Source organism: Rhinolophus ferrumequinum, chromosome 10, assembly GCF_004115265.2.
Source record: "Rhinolophus ferrumequinum isolate MPI-CBG mRhiFer1 chromosome 10, mRhiFer1_v1.p, whole genome shotgun sequence".
Lineage (NCBI taxonomy): Eukaryota > Metazoa > Chordata > Mammalia > Chiroptera > Rhinolophidae > Rhinolophus > Rhinolophus ferrumequinum.
Genome location: NC_046293.1, coordinates 61380820 through 61396607, shown reverse-complemented (window position 1 = coordinate 61396607; position 15788 = coordinate 61380820). Strand labels below are relative to the sequence as shown.

General features: G+C 38.0%; 1 protein-coding gene and 1 long non-coding RNA gene across 5 annotated transcripts in view; one reads left to right on the top strand and one right to left on the bottom strand.

Moving 5' to 3' along the window:
- Positions 1-15788, bottom strand: part of LOC117029076 (uncharacterized) — a 98106-nt gene that overhangs the window by 46732 nt on the left and 35586 nt on the right. For 3 of the 4 annotated variants that reach the window (XR_004424178.1, XR_004424179.1, XR_004424181.1), the window contains exons 3-4: positions 9995-10070; positions 5828-5928 (exon numbers count right to left, since the gene is read on the bottom strand). This is a non-coding gene — a long non-coding RNA (uncharacterized LOC117029076). The remainder of the gene's footprint in view (positions 1-5827; positions 5929-9994; positions 10071-15788) is intronic. The other variant, XR_004424180.1, reaches the window with a different exon arrangement.
- Positions 1-15788, top strand: part of C10H12orf56 (chromosome 10 C12orf56 homolog) — a 69804-nt gene that overhangs the window by 39984 nt on the left and 14032 nt on the right. The window contains 4 exon segments of the mRNA XM_033118059.1: positions 3327-3400; positions 10069-10213; positions 12680-12786; positions 13401-13490. Of these exon segments, the coding sequence (XP_032973950.1) occupies positions 3327-3400; positions 10069-10213; positions 12680-12786; positions 13401-13490 (416 nt within the window).

Below are 15788 nucleotides of genomic sequence, written 5' to 3'. Positions count from 1 at the left end.
TCGGGGTACAGTGTGTACTTCCAGGACTCTTTCTCCAAGTCAAATTGTTGTCCCTTCAATCCCAGTTGTGGAGGGTGCCGTTCAGCTTCAAGTTGTTATCCCTTCAGTCTCAGACGTGGAGGGCACAGCTCAGCTCCAGGTCCAGTTGCCGTTGCTAGTTCAGGGGGCACAGCCCACCATCCCTTGTGGGAGTCGAACCGGCAACCTTGTGGTTGAGAGGATGTGCTCCAACCAACTGAGCCATCCGGGAGCTCAGCGGCAGCTCAGCTCAAGGTGCCCTGTTCAATCTTAGTTGCAGGGGGCCGAGCCCACCATCCCTTGTGGCAACCTTGTGGTTGAGAGCCCACTGGCCCATGTGGGAATCGAACCGGCGGCCTTTGGAGTTAGGAGCACGGAGCTCCAACCGCCTGAGCCACGGGTCGGCCCCTTGTATTATCTTTTAACATAAGAATATTAAGAAATATGAAAAGCTCTTTTCACTCAGAAGAAGCTAGAAAGCAGGGGGTTTTATAAATGGCTTAAAATTATAAAAGATTGCAAGACAACTCTAATTTTTTTCTCATAGTGCAGTTAGAATGTTTAATGTTTAAATTAAATGTTAAATATTTAAAATTTCTCTCTAAATTTTTAAACAGCTTTCTCTAAATTAAGAATGTAAATGAATCATAAATAGAAGGAAAACCCTGGTCTATCAAAAGAAGGCCTCATATGTTCTAATAGAAAAACCAACACATAATTGGCTTAAAAAAAATCTATCTAAATATATCAGAATAACTGTTTGTACTTCCCTGATTTGACAAACTCTTAGTGTTAAATACTACTTTTAAATTTTGCAGCAGAGGCATGGTTGGGGCAAGTCAGAAAAGCCAACATAATGAAAACAATGACAATAACTAACATGTATTGTTATTATCAGTAGGAATGATTCTGATGCTTTCTGTATATTATTAATTTATTTAATCTGCATAACAACCCAATGAAGTAGGACTTATTCTCATTTTATAGATGAGGAAATTAAGGCATCGAGAAATTAAATGATACATGCAAGTTTACACAACTAGTCTAGAGCTGGGATTTGAACCCATATAATCTGATTTGTTTTTCTATGATCACTGAAACAAATGTGGGTGGGGGGTTATCTTTATGAGTTGGTAGATGCTATTATTAAAAATAATGTTCTATACCTTGAAAGATGGAAAATAAGCAAATATTTCATACATATATGACAAATCAGGTTAGCATTCATTTTTCTAAGACTAAGATACTAATTCAATATAAACATTTAAAAGTTGTAACTGTTTGGGGCTGGCCCCGTGGCTCAGGACATTGGAGCTCCATGCTCCTAACTCCGAAGGCTGCCGGTTCGAGTCCCACATGGGCCAGTGGGCTCTCGACCACAAGGTTGCCAGTTCAACTCCTCGAATCCCGCAAGGGATGGTGGGCAGTGACCCCTGCAACTAAGATTGAACAGGGCACCTTTAGCTGAGCTGCCGCTGAGCTCCCGGATGGCTCAGTTGTTGGTTGGAGTGCGTTCTCTCAACCACAAGGTTTCCGGTTCGACTCCCACAAGGGATGGTGGGCTGTGCCCCCTGCAACTAACAACGGCAACTGGACCTGGAACTGAGCTGCACCCTCCACAACTAAGATTGAAAGGACAACAACTTGACTTGGGAAAAAAAAAAGTCCTGGAGGTACACACTGTTTGCCTTCCCCAATAAAAAAATCTTAAAAAAAAAAAGTTGTAACTGTTTGTGACATTGAGTCCTGGAGGTACACACTGTTTGCCTTCCCCAATAAAAAAATCTTAAAAAAAAAAAGTTGTAACTGTTTGTGACATTGAGTCCTGGAGGTACACACTGTTTGCCTTCCCCAATAAAAAAATCTTAAAAAAAAAAAAGTTGTAACTGTTTGTGACATTGTTGAATTCTTTTATCAGGTTGGTCTCCTTTGGTTAGTCTTAGTGATGCCTTCATAAGTTTTAGGAAATTGAAAAAATAATCACCTCCTAAATCAGTCAGACTTGTTTTGGTTCACTGATCTCTTGTACTTTGAGATCTAGAATGATCTTTCATGTTCAGGAAGGGAAGTGTTCTTGGGAAAAGGAATTGGACATCTTAACTCTCTATATATTTTTAGTTAAAATTAACATAAGCCATCCAATTAGAAATTAACACTCATTTGGATTTTAAGGGTTTTTAAAGAGGTGAGTCTCCTTCAGGAACCCATTTTATTTGTAACTTTCACCAAAAGAAATTACATCTGGGTTGTTTAGCATCTCAAATTCTACAAAGATGAAATGTGGCAATTCTTTGTCCTTTATATGTTGTGAAGAGAGCTACCAGAAAGCTTAAGAATTAAGGGATATCCTTAAATCCCCAAATTAAAATTCTAGATTTAAGGCAAGCATAAACATTTGGGAAGGAATAAAAGGTAGTTTTTCGTTTGTTTGCTTGTTTAACTTAGAGCAATGACAAAGTAGTAAGAAAAAGCACGTGAGTGGGTGATGATGGGGAAAATACCCTACTCACCCTACTCTGTCATTAAGGAATAAGGTAGGGGTGAGCTTGTTTGGAGTTGTAAATTAGCAACATTTCAGAAATTCCTCCTGACCTGTCTGTTAAACCTCAATATTAATAAAAGACTATTTATAGAACTTGCTGAACATGACATGATCATTTGTTTTGAGGACCCAGAATGAATGGGAAATGGCAACACTAAAGATTTGAGGAAAAACTAACCTCATTAATGAGGGAATAGTTCAATTATTGTATATCTATGGTACGGAATACTAGGAAATCATTAAAAAGATTGAAGTAAATCTATGTACACAGACACAAAAGACTGTCTACCGTGTATTAAGTGGGGAAAAAAGTTCCAGATTAATATATGTGATATAATTTAGCTAGTACTAAAAATATATGAAAAATATATCATCTAATATGTAAATGTTATAAATGTGTATGTTATAATTAGTATGTTTTATATGCCTAAAAAGATATAAACCAAACTGATAATAGTAAAATACTTTGAATAGTGGGATGGAAAGGGTAGGGAGAGACAGGAAACTTTTATTTTTTTACTTTATGCATTTCTGTACTGTTTGATTTTTATAGACAATTTTATTTTACAATGAGCAAATATATTTTAAACAAACTATATAAGGAAAAATTCCCTGTGGTATTATCAAACCCTGGAAGGAGTTACAACAAATCAGGCACTATGGAAGGGATTAAAGAATAGCTATATCTGTGATATTGATGAAAAGTAGAGAGAATTGATTTTCAAAAAACAAAAATTCTAACTAGTCCCACTTTTTCCCCTTCCAGAAAGCTACTCTTTTACAAGAGCCTCTGTATGTTAGTGAGCTGAGTCCTGCTACTGGAGGCCACAAACCATACAAGTAAGGAGTGACGATGTGGAAATTCCATGGGGGACTGTTCTCTCCTCTATGCCTCTCCTAACTCTATGTGTTTCTGACCATCACATTTATCCCTCTCCCTCGACTCTCTGCCCAGAAATGTAGGCCTGCAGACACAATTGCCCACTGGATATCACCTCCTGTCGGCCTCGCGGGAACCTCAAAGTCAGCACATTCAAAACACAACTCAGCATCTTCCTTCTGCAACCTGACCTTCCTCTTGTGTTTCTTAATATAGGGCACGATATCCTTAGCCCCAGACCACCTAAGCCAGAGTCCTGGAGGTCACCTTGTCACCTTTACCTTGTCTTGCCCCTTCACCATTCCCCACATCCAGCCAATCACCACATGATTTATTGTGCTTCCTTAATATCCCCGGAGAACACGTATGTCTTTCCAGTGCCGTGTGCTCAGGCCGCATGATCTCTGTGCGGGGCTCCTACAGTATTTTCTTAGCTGGACTCTTGGCTTCCTCCCGACCACACCCCATTACAACAGAGGACTCTTTCCAAACCACAAGTCTGATTATGTATCTCCTCCCTTCACACCTTTGAATGGCTCCCGTTGCCCTTAGGAGAAGGTTCTAAACTCTGTAGCAGCTTACACAGACCTTCCTCATGTCTCTCTTCAGTTTTTTCCTTCCTCACCTATTGTGTCCTCCCCACTCCTGTCTTAAGCTCCTGACCCAAATGAACTCAACAGTTCTCAGAAAGCTCCCCGTTTGTTTTTCCGCTGGGCCTAACATGATGGCCCCTATTCTGGAATCCTACTCTCTAGCTACTCTTATTCCCCTTCACGAATAACTTCAACTCATCAAGTCTTAGTTTACTATCCCTTTTTAAAAAAATAATTTCTCAAAATTAATTTAAGAGGGGCCCCTCCATAACAAACTGTGCTTACACATCTTGTAGCACTTTCCAGTCTGTATTACTGTTTCCCTGAAAATAAGACCTAGCCAGACAATCAGCTCTAATGCGTCGTTTGGAGCAAACATTAATATAAGACCCGGTCTTATTTTAATATAAAATAAAGTCTTATCCAACATAATATAACATAAGGCCGGTCTTATATTAATTTTTGCTCCAAAAGACGCATCAGAGCTGATGGTCCGGCTAGGTCTTATTTTCGGGGAAACATGGTACGTGCTGCCCTATTATGCGGTGTGCTCCTGAAGGCATGGACTGTACCTTGGTCACTGGTACATAGTAGGCTGCCAATACGCCTTTATAGAATGGATAGGAACGAAGGAATGGGATAAGACAGAGGCTGGAACCAGGTCATAAAAGGCCTTACATCCGAGGTTAAGGAGTTTGGCTTTATCCCGATTTCATAGTTCTACTTTGTTCTCATCATAGTCAGCCTTATATTAAAGTAGTTACTTGTGATGTGACTATCTCTTCCAGTAGATTCTGAGCCGCTAGAAGGCAAGAGTATGTCTTATTTTTATTTCTTATTTTTTTAGGAGGTTTGGAGAAATTTTTTTTAATTAGTTTCAAGTGTATAAAACAACATAATGATTAGACATTTACACCCCTCACAAAGTGATGCCCCCAACAAGTATACTACCCCTCTGACCTCATACATAGCTATTCCCACACCACTGACTATGTTCCCCATGCTGTACTTTACATCCTGTGACTATATATATACATATACATGTGTGTATGTATATATATGTGTGTGTGTGTGTGTGTATGTATATACATATAATATGTATTGAATGTCAACTATAATTAGAATATATACACATATGAATATACATATACATATGTATATATGTATATTCAGTTGACATTCAATACATATTATATGTATAATTGAATACATATATATATTATATGAATACACATTATACATACAATGCATATATGAATAATTAGAATATATATATACGAATATACATATACATATGTATATATATTCTAATTATAGTTGACATTCAATATTATTTTATATTAGTTTCCAATGTAAGAGTATGTCTTATTAATTTTTGTATTTTTCTTACTTAAAACTGTGCTTTGCACATAGAAAGCACTAAGTGAACTGATGGCATCAACAGTTTTGATATTAAGTCATGGCCAAGTTTTGAGAGGTTTACAATAGGAATATATATTGGGGGTCATGTAAATAAGCTAAGAGCACATTAATTTTAAAAGTTGTATATTCAATCCCCACTAAAAGAACCAAAGTTCCTTGGAGGAATGACTGATTCTAGGTCTGGGGAAGGAAATACACAAAAGGAGTCTGAAACAGCTGGTGCCAGAATGCAGTGACAGGGCCCCAAGTAAAGAACACAGGAGCCCCCGTGAAGGGGCTCCTGATAGCTAAAGATACGACAGTCTGAGTATCAGAACAAATAATGAACGAGAGGCTTGAAACAGGAATATGTCAAAATTCAGAAGTACATACCGATACGTCGTTGAGAGAAAGTCCTCCCCATACCCCCTCACAGAAAGAAATAATAACGCATCGAACTCCACTAGACGTAAACATGGCACCAATTCCTTACTCTGCAAATCAGCAAACAAACGGCAAGAATTAAGCATTTATCTTGCCTTTCCTGCATAAACTGTAATCAGTTCAGGGTAACCAAGTAGCCCAAGTTGATGGGGGAAAATTCCATTTTACAGAATTCCAGCTAATGAATGTGGAAGGTTTCACAGAATTAGGAAATTACCATATTTGCAACTCCTAATGGAATACTAGCTTCATGCAACAATCCTCAAGGGATGAAACCATTGGACAGAAAGGTGAAGTGCAACATCAAATGGAGGGATTATTTTGTAAATGACTAAACCCATTGATTAGTCTTAACGTCACTTACATGGGACAACCCGATCTTTTTGTGCCTTCGTACTTGATGTACTATGAAACGTACAGCACCACTTATGAAGTATCTTTCTTACAACTAAACTTGAATCTGACACTAACGTGTGGATATGTCAGCCTTAAAAAGGAATGAAATTCTGACACAGGTAACAACATACATGAACCTTGAAGAAATTATGCGAAGTGAAATAAGCCAGTCACAAAAGGACAAATATTGTATATGAGGCACTTATATGAGGTGCCTAGAATAGGCAAATTTATAGAAACAGAAAGTAGAATGGAGGTTATCCGGGGTCAGGGGAGAGGGAAATGGGAGTTATTGTTGAATGGGCATAGAGTTTCTGTTTAGGAAAATGAAAAAGTTCTGGAAATGAACAGTAGTGGTGGTTGCACAACATTGTGAATGCACTTAATGGCACTGAATTGTACACCTAAAAATGATCACAAAGATAAATTTTATGTATATTTTATCTCAATTTTTAAAAAGGTAGGGGTGTATGTGTGTACAGGAATAGATGAAACAAGATTAGCAAAGTGTTGATAATTATTGAAGCTAGGTGATGAGTACATGGGATTTCTTACATAATTTTCTTCATGTTTGTGTATGTTTGAAAAATTCCACAGTAAAAGTTTTTAAAAGACTTAAGAAACATAACAAGCAAATACAATAAGTATCTTACATAGATATTGGTTTTAACGAACCAAATATAAAAATACCTTTTTTAAGGCAATAGAGGACATTTAAATATGTACTGGGTATTAGACAGTACCAAAGAAATATTGATAATTTTGTGGGGTGTGATAATGATGATTTTGTAAGAAAATGTTTGTTTTATTTTGAGATGTGTTTTGAGGTATATAGGGGTTAAATAACATGTTTGTGATTTCTTTTTTAAAAAGATGGCCATACAAATAGCTTAGAATTTATACCTGTTTTCATATGTTACTCTGTAAAAGTGTCGGTTTTAATTTTGGTGTTTATTTAAGGTTATTTTTAAGTTAATTGTATAATAAAATAGGCTCTAACTTTGAATATGTGTGCCTTGAAATTTATCCCCGAAGGCAAGGAGAGTTCTGCCACTACCTAGACTCAGGAAAAGCATATTTCTTGCAAAGTTAATTCTTAAAGGCAACACATTTAAAGTGCAGTAATTTAAAATGCACTCTGAGTGATACAGTATATACACAAGACACCAAAAATGGTCTTTGCCTGCAAGGCACCTGCAGCTTAAAAGGAGTAAATATTATTTGGGTTTTCAGATTAGAACTCTGCCACAAATGTGAGTTCTGTAACCTGACTGATGTGAACATATACACGGTGCTTCTGGGATAATGTATGAAAAGCGTTTTCCAGCTGCAAAGCACTACACAAATAATAATTTATATAAAATGTCCGGAGAAATGAAAAAATATAGGAAAAATAGAACTTGTCATTAGATTAAGCATCCTTGTTTCTACATTTGAGCAAATTTGTGTTTTTTAAAATATAGAATATCTGCTAACATGAACATAAATTTTCCTCAAATTCCTCAATTGAATAATGAGTCTTCTAGCACTAGACTTTTTCTTATTTAAATTAGTCAAAGGAAGTTTGTCATCTTTGTAAAATCAAATATTCTCAGAATATTCAAAGAAACTGTGACTACACATGACTTCTCTGGAGACATAGAGACTCCTGAATCTACTTTGAGTTTATGATGTATATGAGAACTCAATTTATATATGAATTGATTTTTAGTATGAAGAGATAACTATGATTTTTCTGATGAAATTAATTGCAGCCTTTTTTAAAAAAACAGTTCGGTATTACAATGTATTATCATAGGTGCCATAGGATAAAAAATGTTTGTTTCTAAGGATCTTAGCAAATTGCTGATTCCTAACGAGGAAAAGTGGAAAGCTAATTTCAAAATAATTCTGCTGATACGGTATTTTTTTCCGAGCTTTTGCTTTTCTAAGCTCATTTCTACATTTCTGCTGTTTATGGAGTTCTCAGACTGTAGAGGGATCTCAGTTATTTTTTAAGTGAAATGTGGTAGTAAATAGAAGTGGATGTATAGGAAAGTGGGATCTCAACGCTCATTCTTACTTTATTTAGATATCATTTATCAAACACTTACTGCATCCGAAGCACATGTAGTAACTTAAATATCAAAACAGAACAATGGGATAGGTACTAGCTTTACCCCCATTTTACAGATGAGGAAACTGAGGTAGAGAGAGACTAGTATGTTGCCCATGGTTATTACCCAGCTGAGCAGGGGCAGATCTAGGATTCCAATTCGCCCATCTGATCCTGCCCCACCCCTACCATGCTCATAATCAATCGTGTTCTTCTGCCTCTATGATTGCTAGCATTGACTCTTTCAGGACTATTTCTCTTCCCATGTCTTTACTAGAAAAGAGACTGTTTTCCAGGAAGCCTTAATTCTTGTCTTCATAAGAGAGGCTCATTGACTGGACAAGGGAGAACATCTTAGATTTTTTTAAATACAGAGGGAGGTAGTAGGCAAGAACCAAGATTCCACGTAATAGTAGTGGGATAAATGGCTGGTACCAAAGTTTGTGGAGCAAGTGGTAAAAATATTTTTAATTCAAGTCAGAAACGCTAGGAAGTTTCCATCTACCTATGCAGAACATGAGACATCTCTCCTACCATTACTCTGTGTCCTGCTTTTCTGCATCACTAGTTGTGAGCTTGGACAGGTTACTTGGCCTCTCTGACATCTATGAATGCAGTCGTTATTCCCAGCTCAGCCCCCTTCCTGGGGGCTAGCTCACCAGCATGAGTGAGGGCATGAAAAGTACCCAGGCCAGAGCCTGCCACACAGTCACGGCTCAATTAAGTCAAGTTGCTATTACTGAGCACATTGGGAGAAACAATATTTAATCCAATAAGGTTTTTTCAGGTTGCTGAAAATTAGCCAAGAGTCCGGTACAAGTACAGAAATAACGCCAATGAGGTGAGACAGGATTAGGGTGATACGAGAAGTGGAAAAAAGTGCTATGGGAGAGGGTTCCCATTTACTGGTGGAATTAGGGAAAGCTCTAAAGAGAAGGGGTTACTCATTTCAGCTAAGCTGACTTTTCCTGAAGTGTGGAACGCACATGGGTCTTTGTTGGGAGATGATTTCATGTGGTACTCTGACATGGCATGAAATAACTTTGAATTCCATGTTGAAAAAAACGATTCCTCTTTTCAACTAGTGTGACCTCACTAGGGAGAAGCTCTCGGCTTGGTGCCAGCAGTGGCAGCTCTTTATAACTCACGCTCATCTGCCTTTTTGTCAAAGAGAGCAGACCTCAGGCTTGGAATATGGCGCATCTGCTTAGAATTTGGGTTGCTTTCATGCCGTTTTTACAGTCACTATTTATGGCAAGTGGTACTGGTTTTCCCTGTAAAGTAGTGATACAAAGTTTTCTTTAGAAATAAACTGCTCTTAGAAAAAAAAATTAGTTGATTTAAAGAAAAAATATTAAGCAAATAATATTACATATGGTTCTTGGATTATGGCAAGTGGCATGTGAACAAACTCTGAGCTAGGCTGTGAAAGAGGGACAGAATTTTACCAGGGACAGTGAGAATATGCCGGATATGGGTGCAGCCTCAGTACAGGAGCATGGGAAAAAAGTATGTTTGAAGAGGAATAAATAGTTCAGTTTGGGGGGAACAAGTTTCATTAGTGATAATAAAGCTAGAAGTACAAAACGGTATTAAAATTCCGTTAGTAACAAAGTTTTACGTACCTGTCAGTAATTGTTGATAGTCCTCAACTGCTGTTTCTTATCATTTTTTTGAAAGTTTTCTTCTATTTCTGTAGATCTGAGGAGAAAATTAAGCACTTCAGTCAACTTAAATCTGAACTTTTTCTTAAAGACAATACTTTGAAGGAGATACTTTGTTTAATTACGGAACTTAAAGTAGCAGCCCAGAAAAACTTCATTCTGAAACGACTTTTCTGGAAAGTAGGTGTTTTATTTAAAATTTTTAAAACTTGTTTCACCTGTTCATTAATCGCAGCATAAAGTAAAATACTGTATTAAAAAAGTCATCTTGTATTTTGATGCTGTATTTTACAATGTTGATTAAATTTAATGTACTGGTACCTTAACACATGAAGTGTTGTGATGTAATCAACAGTGTGTGTGTGTGTGTGTGTGTGTGTGTGTGTGTGTGTGTGTGTGAGTAGATGGGAAGAGGACAGTGGTAGCTCACGTGGATAGGATAGGAGCTCACGTGGGCTGGGTTGGCAGTGTCAGAGAAAAGAGAGGTAATTAAGAGGGAAGCTTCTGACATGCGAGACATGTGAGTACAGACAGTGAGATGAGAAAGTAGATTTGAAGAAGTTTTACATGTAGCTTCCCCACAATAAAAATACGCTTTTAAAAAATTACTTTGGAGTGTAGGGCCCTTATTTTTATAAAGGTCTCTCCTGGGGAGTCGAAACAACCTAGCTCTCACCCAGCAAGTTACAGACTTACTCGGTAAGACTTACCACTACTTAGTTCCGTTTTCAGTCTCCCGTGAAGGTATCGAGAAGCCCAGGTTAGTACCGGTGCTGGTGCTAATGAGGCTAATTCTGGCCAGTGGTCTCACACATGGTCACCACCTTTTTATTGAGCAGCTGTGAAGTGCACAGCCTGCCCACCCATACCAGACAGTCCTGGTCATTTCTTAGACAGTAAGTGCTTCACATGTAGGATGACCAACCGTCCTGGTTTCCCCAGACTAGGGTGACCAACCAACTGTCCCAGCTGACCACCCCATTCAAGATTTAGAACATTCTGGGCGACTGGATGGCTCAGTTGGTTACAGTGTGAGCTCTGAACAACAAGGTTGCCGGTTCGATTCCCGCATGGGATGGTGGGCTGCGCCCCCCTGCAACTAAAGATTGGAAACTGCGACTGGACTTGGAGCTGAGCTGCGCCCTCCACAACTAGATTGAAGGACAACGACATGGAGCTGATGGGCCCTGGAGAAACACACTGTTCCCCAATGTTCCCTAATAAAATTAAAACAAAAAACAAAACGAACCCACAAGATTCAGAACACTTCTACCACCTCAGAGGGTACCTCGTGCCCTTGAGCAGTTTCCTCCCGTCCCTGGCCTCAGGCAACTACGGTGCTTTCTGTCACTATGGATTCGTTTTGCTGTCCGAGGACCCACTTACATGGAATTGCACACTATGCTCTCTCTTGTGTCTGGCTTCTTTTGGCATAATATTTTTGAGATTCTTTCATGTTGTTGCTGGTAGGTGGAAGACACTTTATGAGTGAAAATTCCTGAACCAGTGAGCACGTGGGAGATCATAATAATAACTGATAATTATTAAGCACTTATAAAATGCTAAGCACTGTTCAGTCTTTACAAATACTTATTTAATCCTAACATCAACTCCAAGAGAGGATATTAAGCCCACTGTAGAGATGAAGAAACTGAGTCATGGAGTATGTAGTTTGCCAAATGTCATACAGCTAACCAGTGGCAGAGCTGGGGTTTGAACTCAAGAACCTCGCCCCAGAGGCAGTGTGTAAAACCACCACACTAGGCTAATCCATCAGGGCTCTGGGTAAGCCCAGGCCCTTCTGAGAGGGCCTGGTGTACGTCCTGCTCCTCTTCCTCTCTTCCATCTCTCCACCTGCCATTTTCAGCCTTCTAAATAACGGCACACATATCCCTGTCTAAACAAAGAATCTGAGTGGTCACTTGTTAAAAAAAAAAAAGTCCTCGGGAAAAAATGAACAACAGAAGGATAGAAAAGAGAAGCAATTACATTATTTTTCTCATTAGTACCAACTTGCCAGTACTTATTTTCATGCTTGATTTATCTCATGAGACTGGATAGAAACACAAAAGAAATTAGTTCCCCCGCACCCTGAAGTCAGCATTTATTTTGGCAGAAAAGGCAATCTCCATTTCTACTGTGTTAGCAGAAGCATTGAGATCATTCCGAACTATCTTCAAAGGCTGTACTAGTGCTTTACATTTGTTTTCCGAATAGTAAACATTTTTAAATGAGAGCTTATCTAGTTAGTTCATTGTATCTTCACAAAGGCCACGTTTCTTTGGCAAGGCAGGAATTACAGTAGGCCCTATTGAATACATTATTCCAAGGTGACTGAAGGATTTGCCTGAGATTATATACCTACTTCTGGAGGATCATCAATATTAATGGTAAAGCCAAGTCCAGCGGGCACCTCCCAGCCTCACCCTCTGGACTTGAGCTCTTCCTCTGTTCACCAGGGCAGTGCTCTCCTCATGTAAGTTAAAGTATGTTTTCACTTTGGGTTATGCTAGTATTCATGAGAGACATTGTAAATCCCTTCCTGGTCAAAGAACAAATCATTTCTTTTCATGTTTCTCAGGTAAGCATAGAGAGTTTTACCAACAGATCGCTGAATTTCACCTTCTTTCCTGCTTGCTTTCACAGACCAGTGACCTTTTCTATTTCCTAGTGAACAAGCTTCATGAGTACTTGCCCGAGTCTAGGGATAAGAATGCACTTCAAAATAAAAGCCAAAGAGCTGATGAGCTGGTGTAAGTACTAACTGGATAATCATATATTCCTCCCCCCTACACACACATGGTGTTAAAGATAAATGGAAGTCACTAGACAAAATATATACTGTTTTCATGATTAATGGTGCTGCAAGTTTCGCTTCACATAGATTTTTAAAAATAGCATTCATTTTGTTCTAATTTTAAAAGAAAGACTACATAAGAAACTAGTAATATTGGGGGGAAAATGGGTATCTGGAAGAAGAAAACACTTTTCCTTGTATTCCTTTTTTTACCTTTGAATTTTTGAGCCAAATATTACCTACTTGAATAAGTTAAAATTATTAAAAATAAAGTAGTGCGTGATTATCGTAAAAACTTTGGAAAAATATAAGTACAAACAATATGAAAATTACTTTTAACCCTGATATCCAGCTATTCATTCATTCATTCAACAAATGTTTCTGAGTGCTTCCTATGTAGCAATCACAGAGTAGGCAACCAATATTGGCAATGTGATATACAGAATTTCCTTCCTGTACTTTTTCTACACGGATATCTGAGGGCAATTCTATCAAGGATTGCTGACTTTGTAGAATTCTGAACTTGCATTGAAATCATGCTATTTCCGTGCTTTTTTCTCTGTGTTCTAGGGCATGCATTGAAATCATACAGACTCTGGGATTGATGTTCAGAGAAACAGAAACTGAGTCATCACGTCTGAACACATTGGCAGCTAAGAAGTAAGGTCTCTTAGAAAATACTGGGACTTTGTGTTGCCACCCATTAACTACTCTGCTATTGTCTTCAACGTTCATAGCTCTCTAACCTCTCTGTTCAATCCCCTTGTAAGTGCATTAAACTCTTTTGTCTCTCTACTTCCTTCTACGATGAACAGATTAATTGGCACACACTGAGTTCTCTTTGTCTCTCTGGATTATTAGGGGCACCAAGACTTTCTTAGCGTAATTTTATCCTTTGTCATTGTCTGGTGAACTTGAAAAAGACCAATGACCCATTGTACATTAAAAGCTGGGGGTGGGGGAGGGTCTCTACTAGAATTTTTCAGAGTGCTCTTTTATCCACTCAACAGACAAATTACATTGCAAAGGCAGACGTTATAGCAGCTTCATTTAATATATAATTATGTGACCTTGGAGTGAATGATGTTAGAAGGCTTACTAACATAGAGCATAAGCTGCTGTAACAAAGATACTCTAAAATATGTGGCCCAAAGATGACAGAAATTTACATCTTTCTCACATCACAGTCCAGAGTAGTCAACCTTTCCTCCAAAAGATCAGCCAGAGACCTAGGTTCCTTCCCCTTTGTTGCTCTGCCATTTTTTACCATGCCATCTTGGTCCTTATGGTTAAAGCTGGCTGACCTTCTTGATTTCATTACACCCTGTGGGAAGCGGTAAGAGAAGTAGAGGACAAGCAAAGTTTCTTTCTAAAAAGGCATATAAGACTTCTGCTCATGTTCTATCAGTGAGAACTGTAGGCATGTGGCCATAACTAGCTGCAAGAGAGGCTGGAAAATGTGTCTGTAGTTGCACAGTTATGTACCTAACTAAACTTTGGATGGTGATGGGGACATCTGTAATTAAAAGGAAAATGCAAGCATGTATAATGGGGACAATAACATTCTTTGCCACAGTAGGTATGTGCTTGCATATTTTGCATATATCTGCTCGATCTTTTTATATAATTTACAGACTATGAATTACATCCTTTGTCAATGTTGTATCTAAAGTACTAATTTTTTCTACCCTCATCAACTGTATCTAAGTTTCCTGTATTAGAAGGTGTTAGAAAGATGAGGGCCATGGGCTCTAAAACATTTGAACCAAGGGAAGAATAAGAACTTTTAGTAATCCTGTGTTTCCCGGAAAATAAGACCTAGTCAGACAATCGGCTCTAATGCGTCTTTGGGAGCAAAAAAGTCTTATAGTAAAATAAGACTGGGTCTTATATAATATAATGTAATGTCATGTAATGTAATATATATAATACAATATAACATAACATAACATAATACCAGGCCTTATTTTACTATAAGACCAGGTATAATATAATACTGGGTCTTATATTAATTTTTGCTCCAAAAGACACATTAGAGCTGACCGGCTAGGTCTTATTTTTAGGGAAACACGGCAGTTGTCCAGGCTACTTATTAGAGACCTTTGCAAATAAGTTTTAATGATAATATTCATTAACATTTCTTAAGCAACTTGCTATGTGCCAGGGACCATGGTCATACTATGCTTTATAGCAAGGGTGGTCAAAAATTTCTGTAAAGGGCCATATAGTAAACATTTTTGGCTTTTCAGGCCATAAAGTTTCTGTTGCAACTACTTAACTCTGTCATTTTAGCACAAAAGCTGCCACAGACAACACATAAATGAATAGGCACAGTTGTGTTCTAATAAAGCTTTATTTACAAAAAACAGGCTGTGGGCTATTTGGCCTGCAGGCCATAATCATTTGTTGACCCCTGCTTTATAGCAAACAAGGAAAAAATACTCTGTTATTTTCTCTGGATACTTCTTTATGCAGTTGGTAGTACTGCCATTTCCCCAATCTCCAAGATGGAGATTCAAAATTATTTCTAATATTTCTGTCTTCTCCCACATTGAAATTATTGCTACATCATCTTACTCTTTTTGTGAACCTTTTGGTCCCTACCTTTCCCTATCCAACTTGATAAAAATCACTTTTACTAACCTCTGCTATAAAATGTTGTATTTTAATTGTTCTCTCTTAACTCAGTTCCACCACATCAGCCCTGCTGTATCAAATGTCTTTCCTGATGTGACTAATTCTTTTCATGTCCTTCAATGCATATATTACATTGCTGTAGTAGAGTGTGGTTGTCATATTAAATTTTCAGCCAGTTTGGATATGCATAGAGCCAAGTCATGTTACCCATACCATCACTAGCACGGTAAATATCTCCTGTAACTGTATTGGTCTTCTATTGCCCTGTAACAAATTACCACAAACTCAGTGGCTTAAAATAATATAAAATTTTTATCCCAG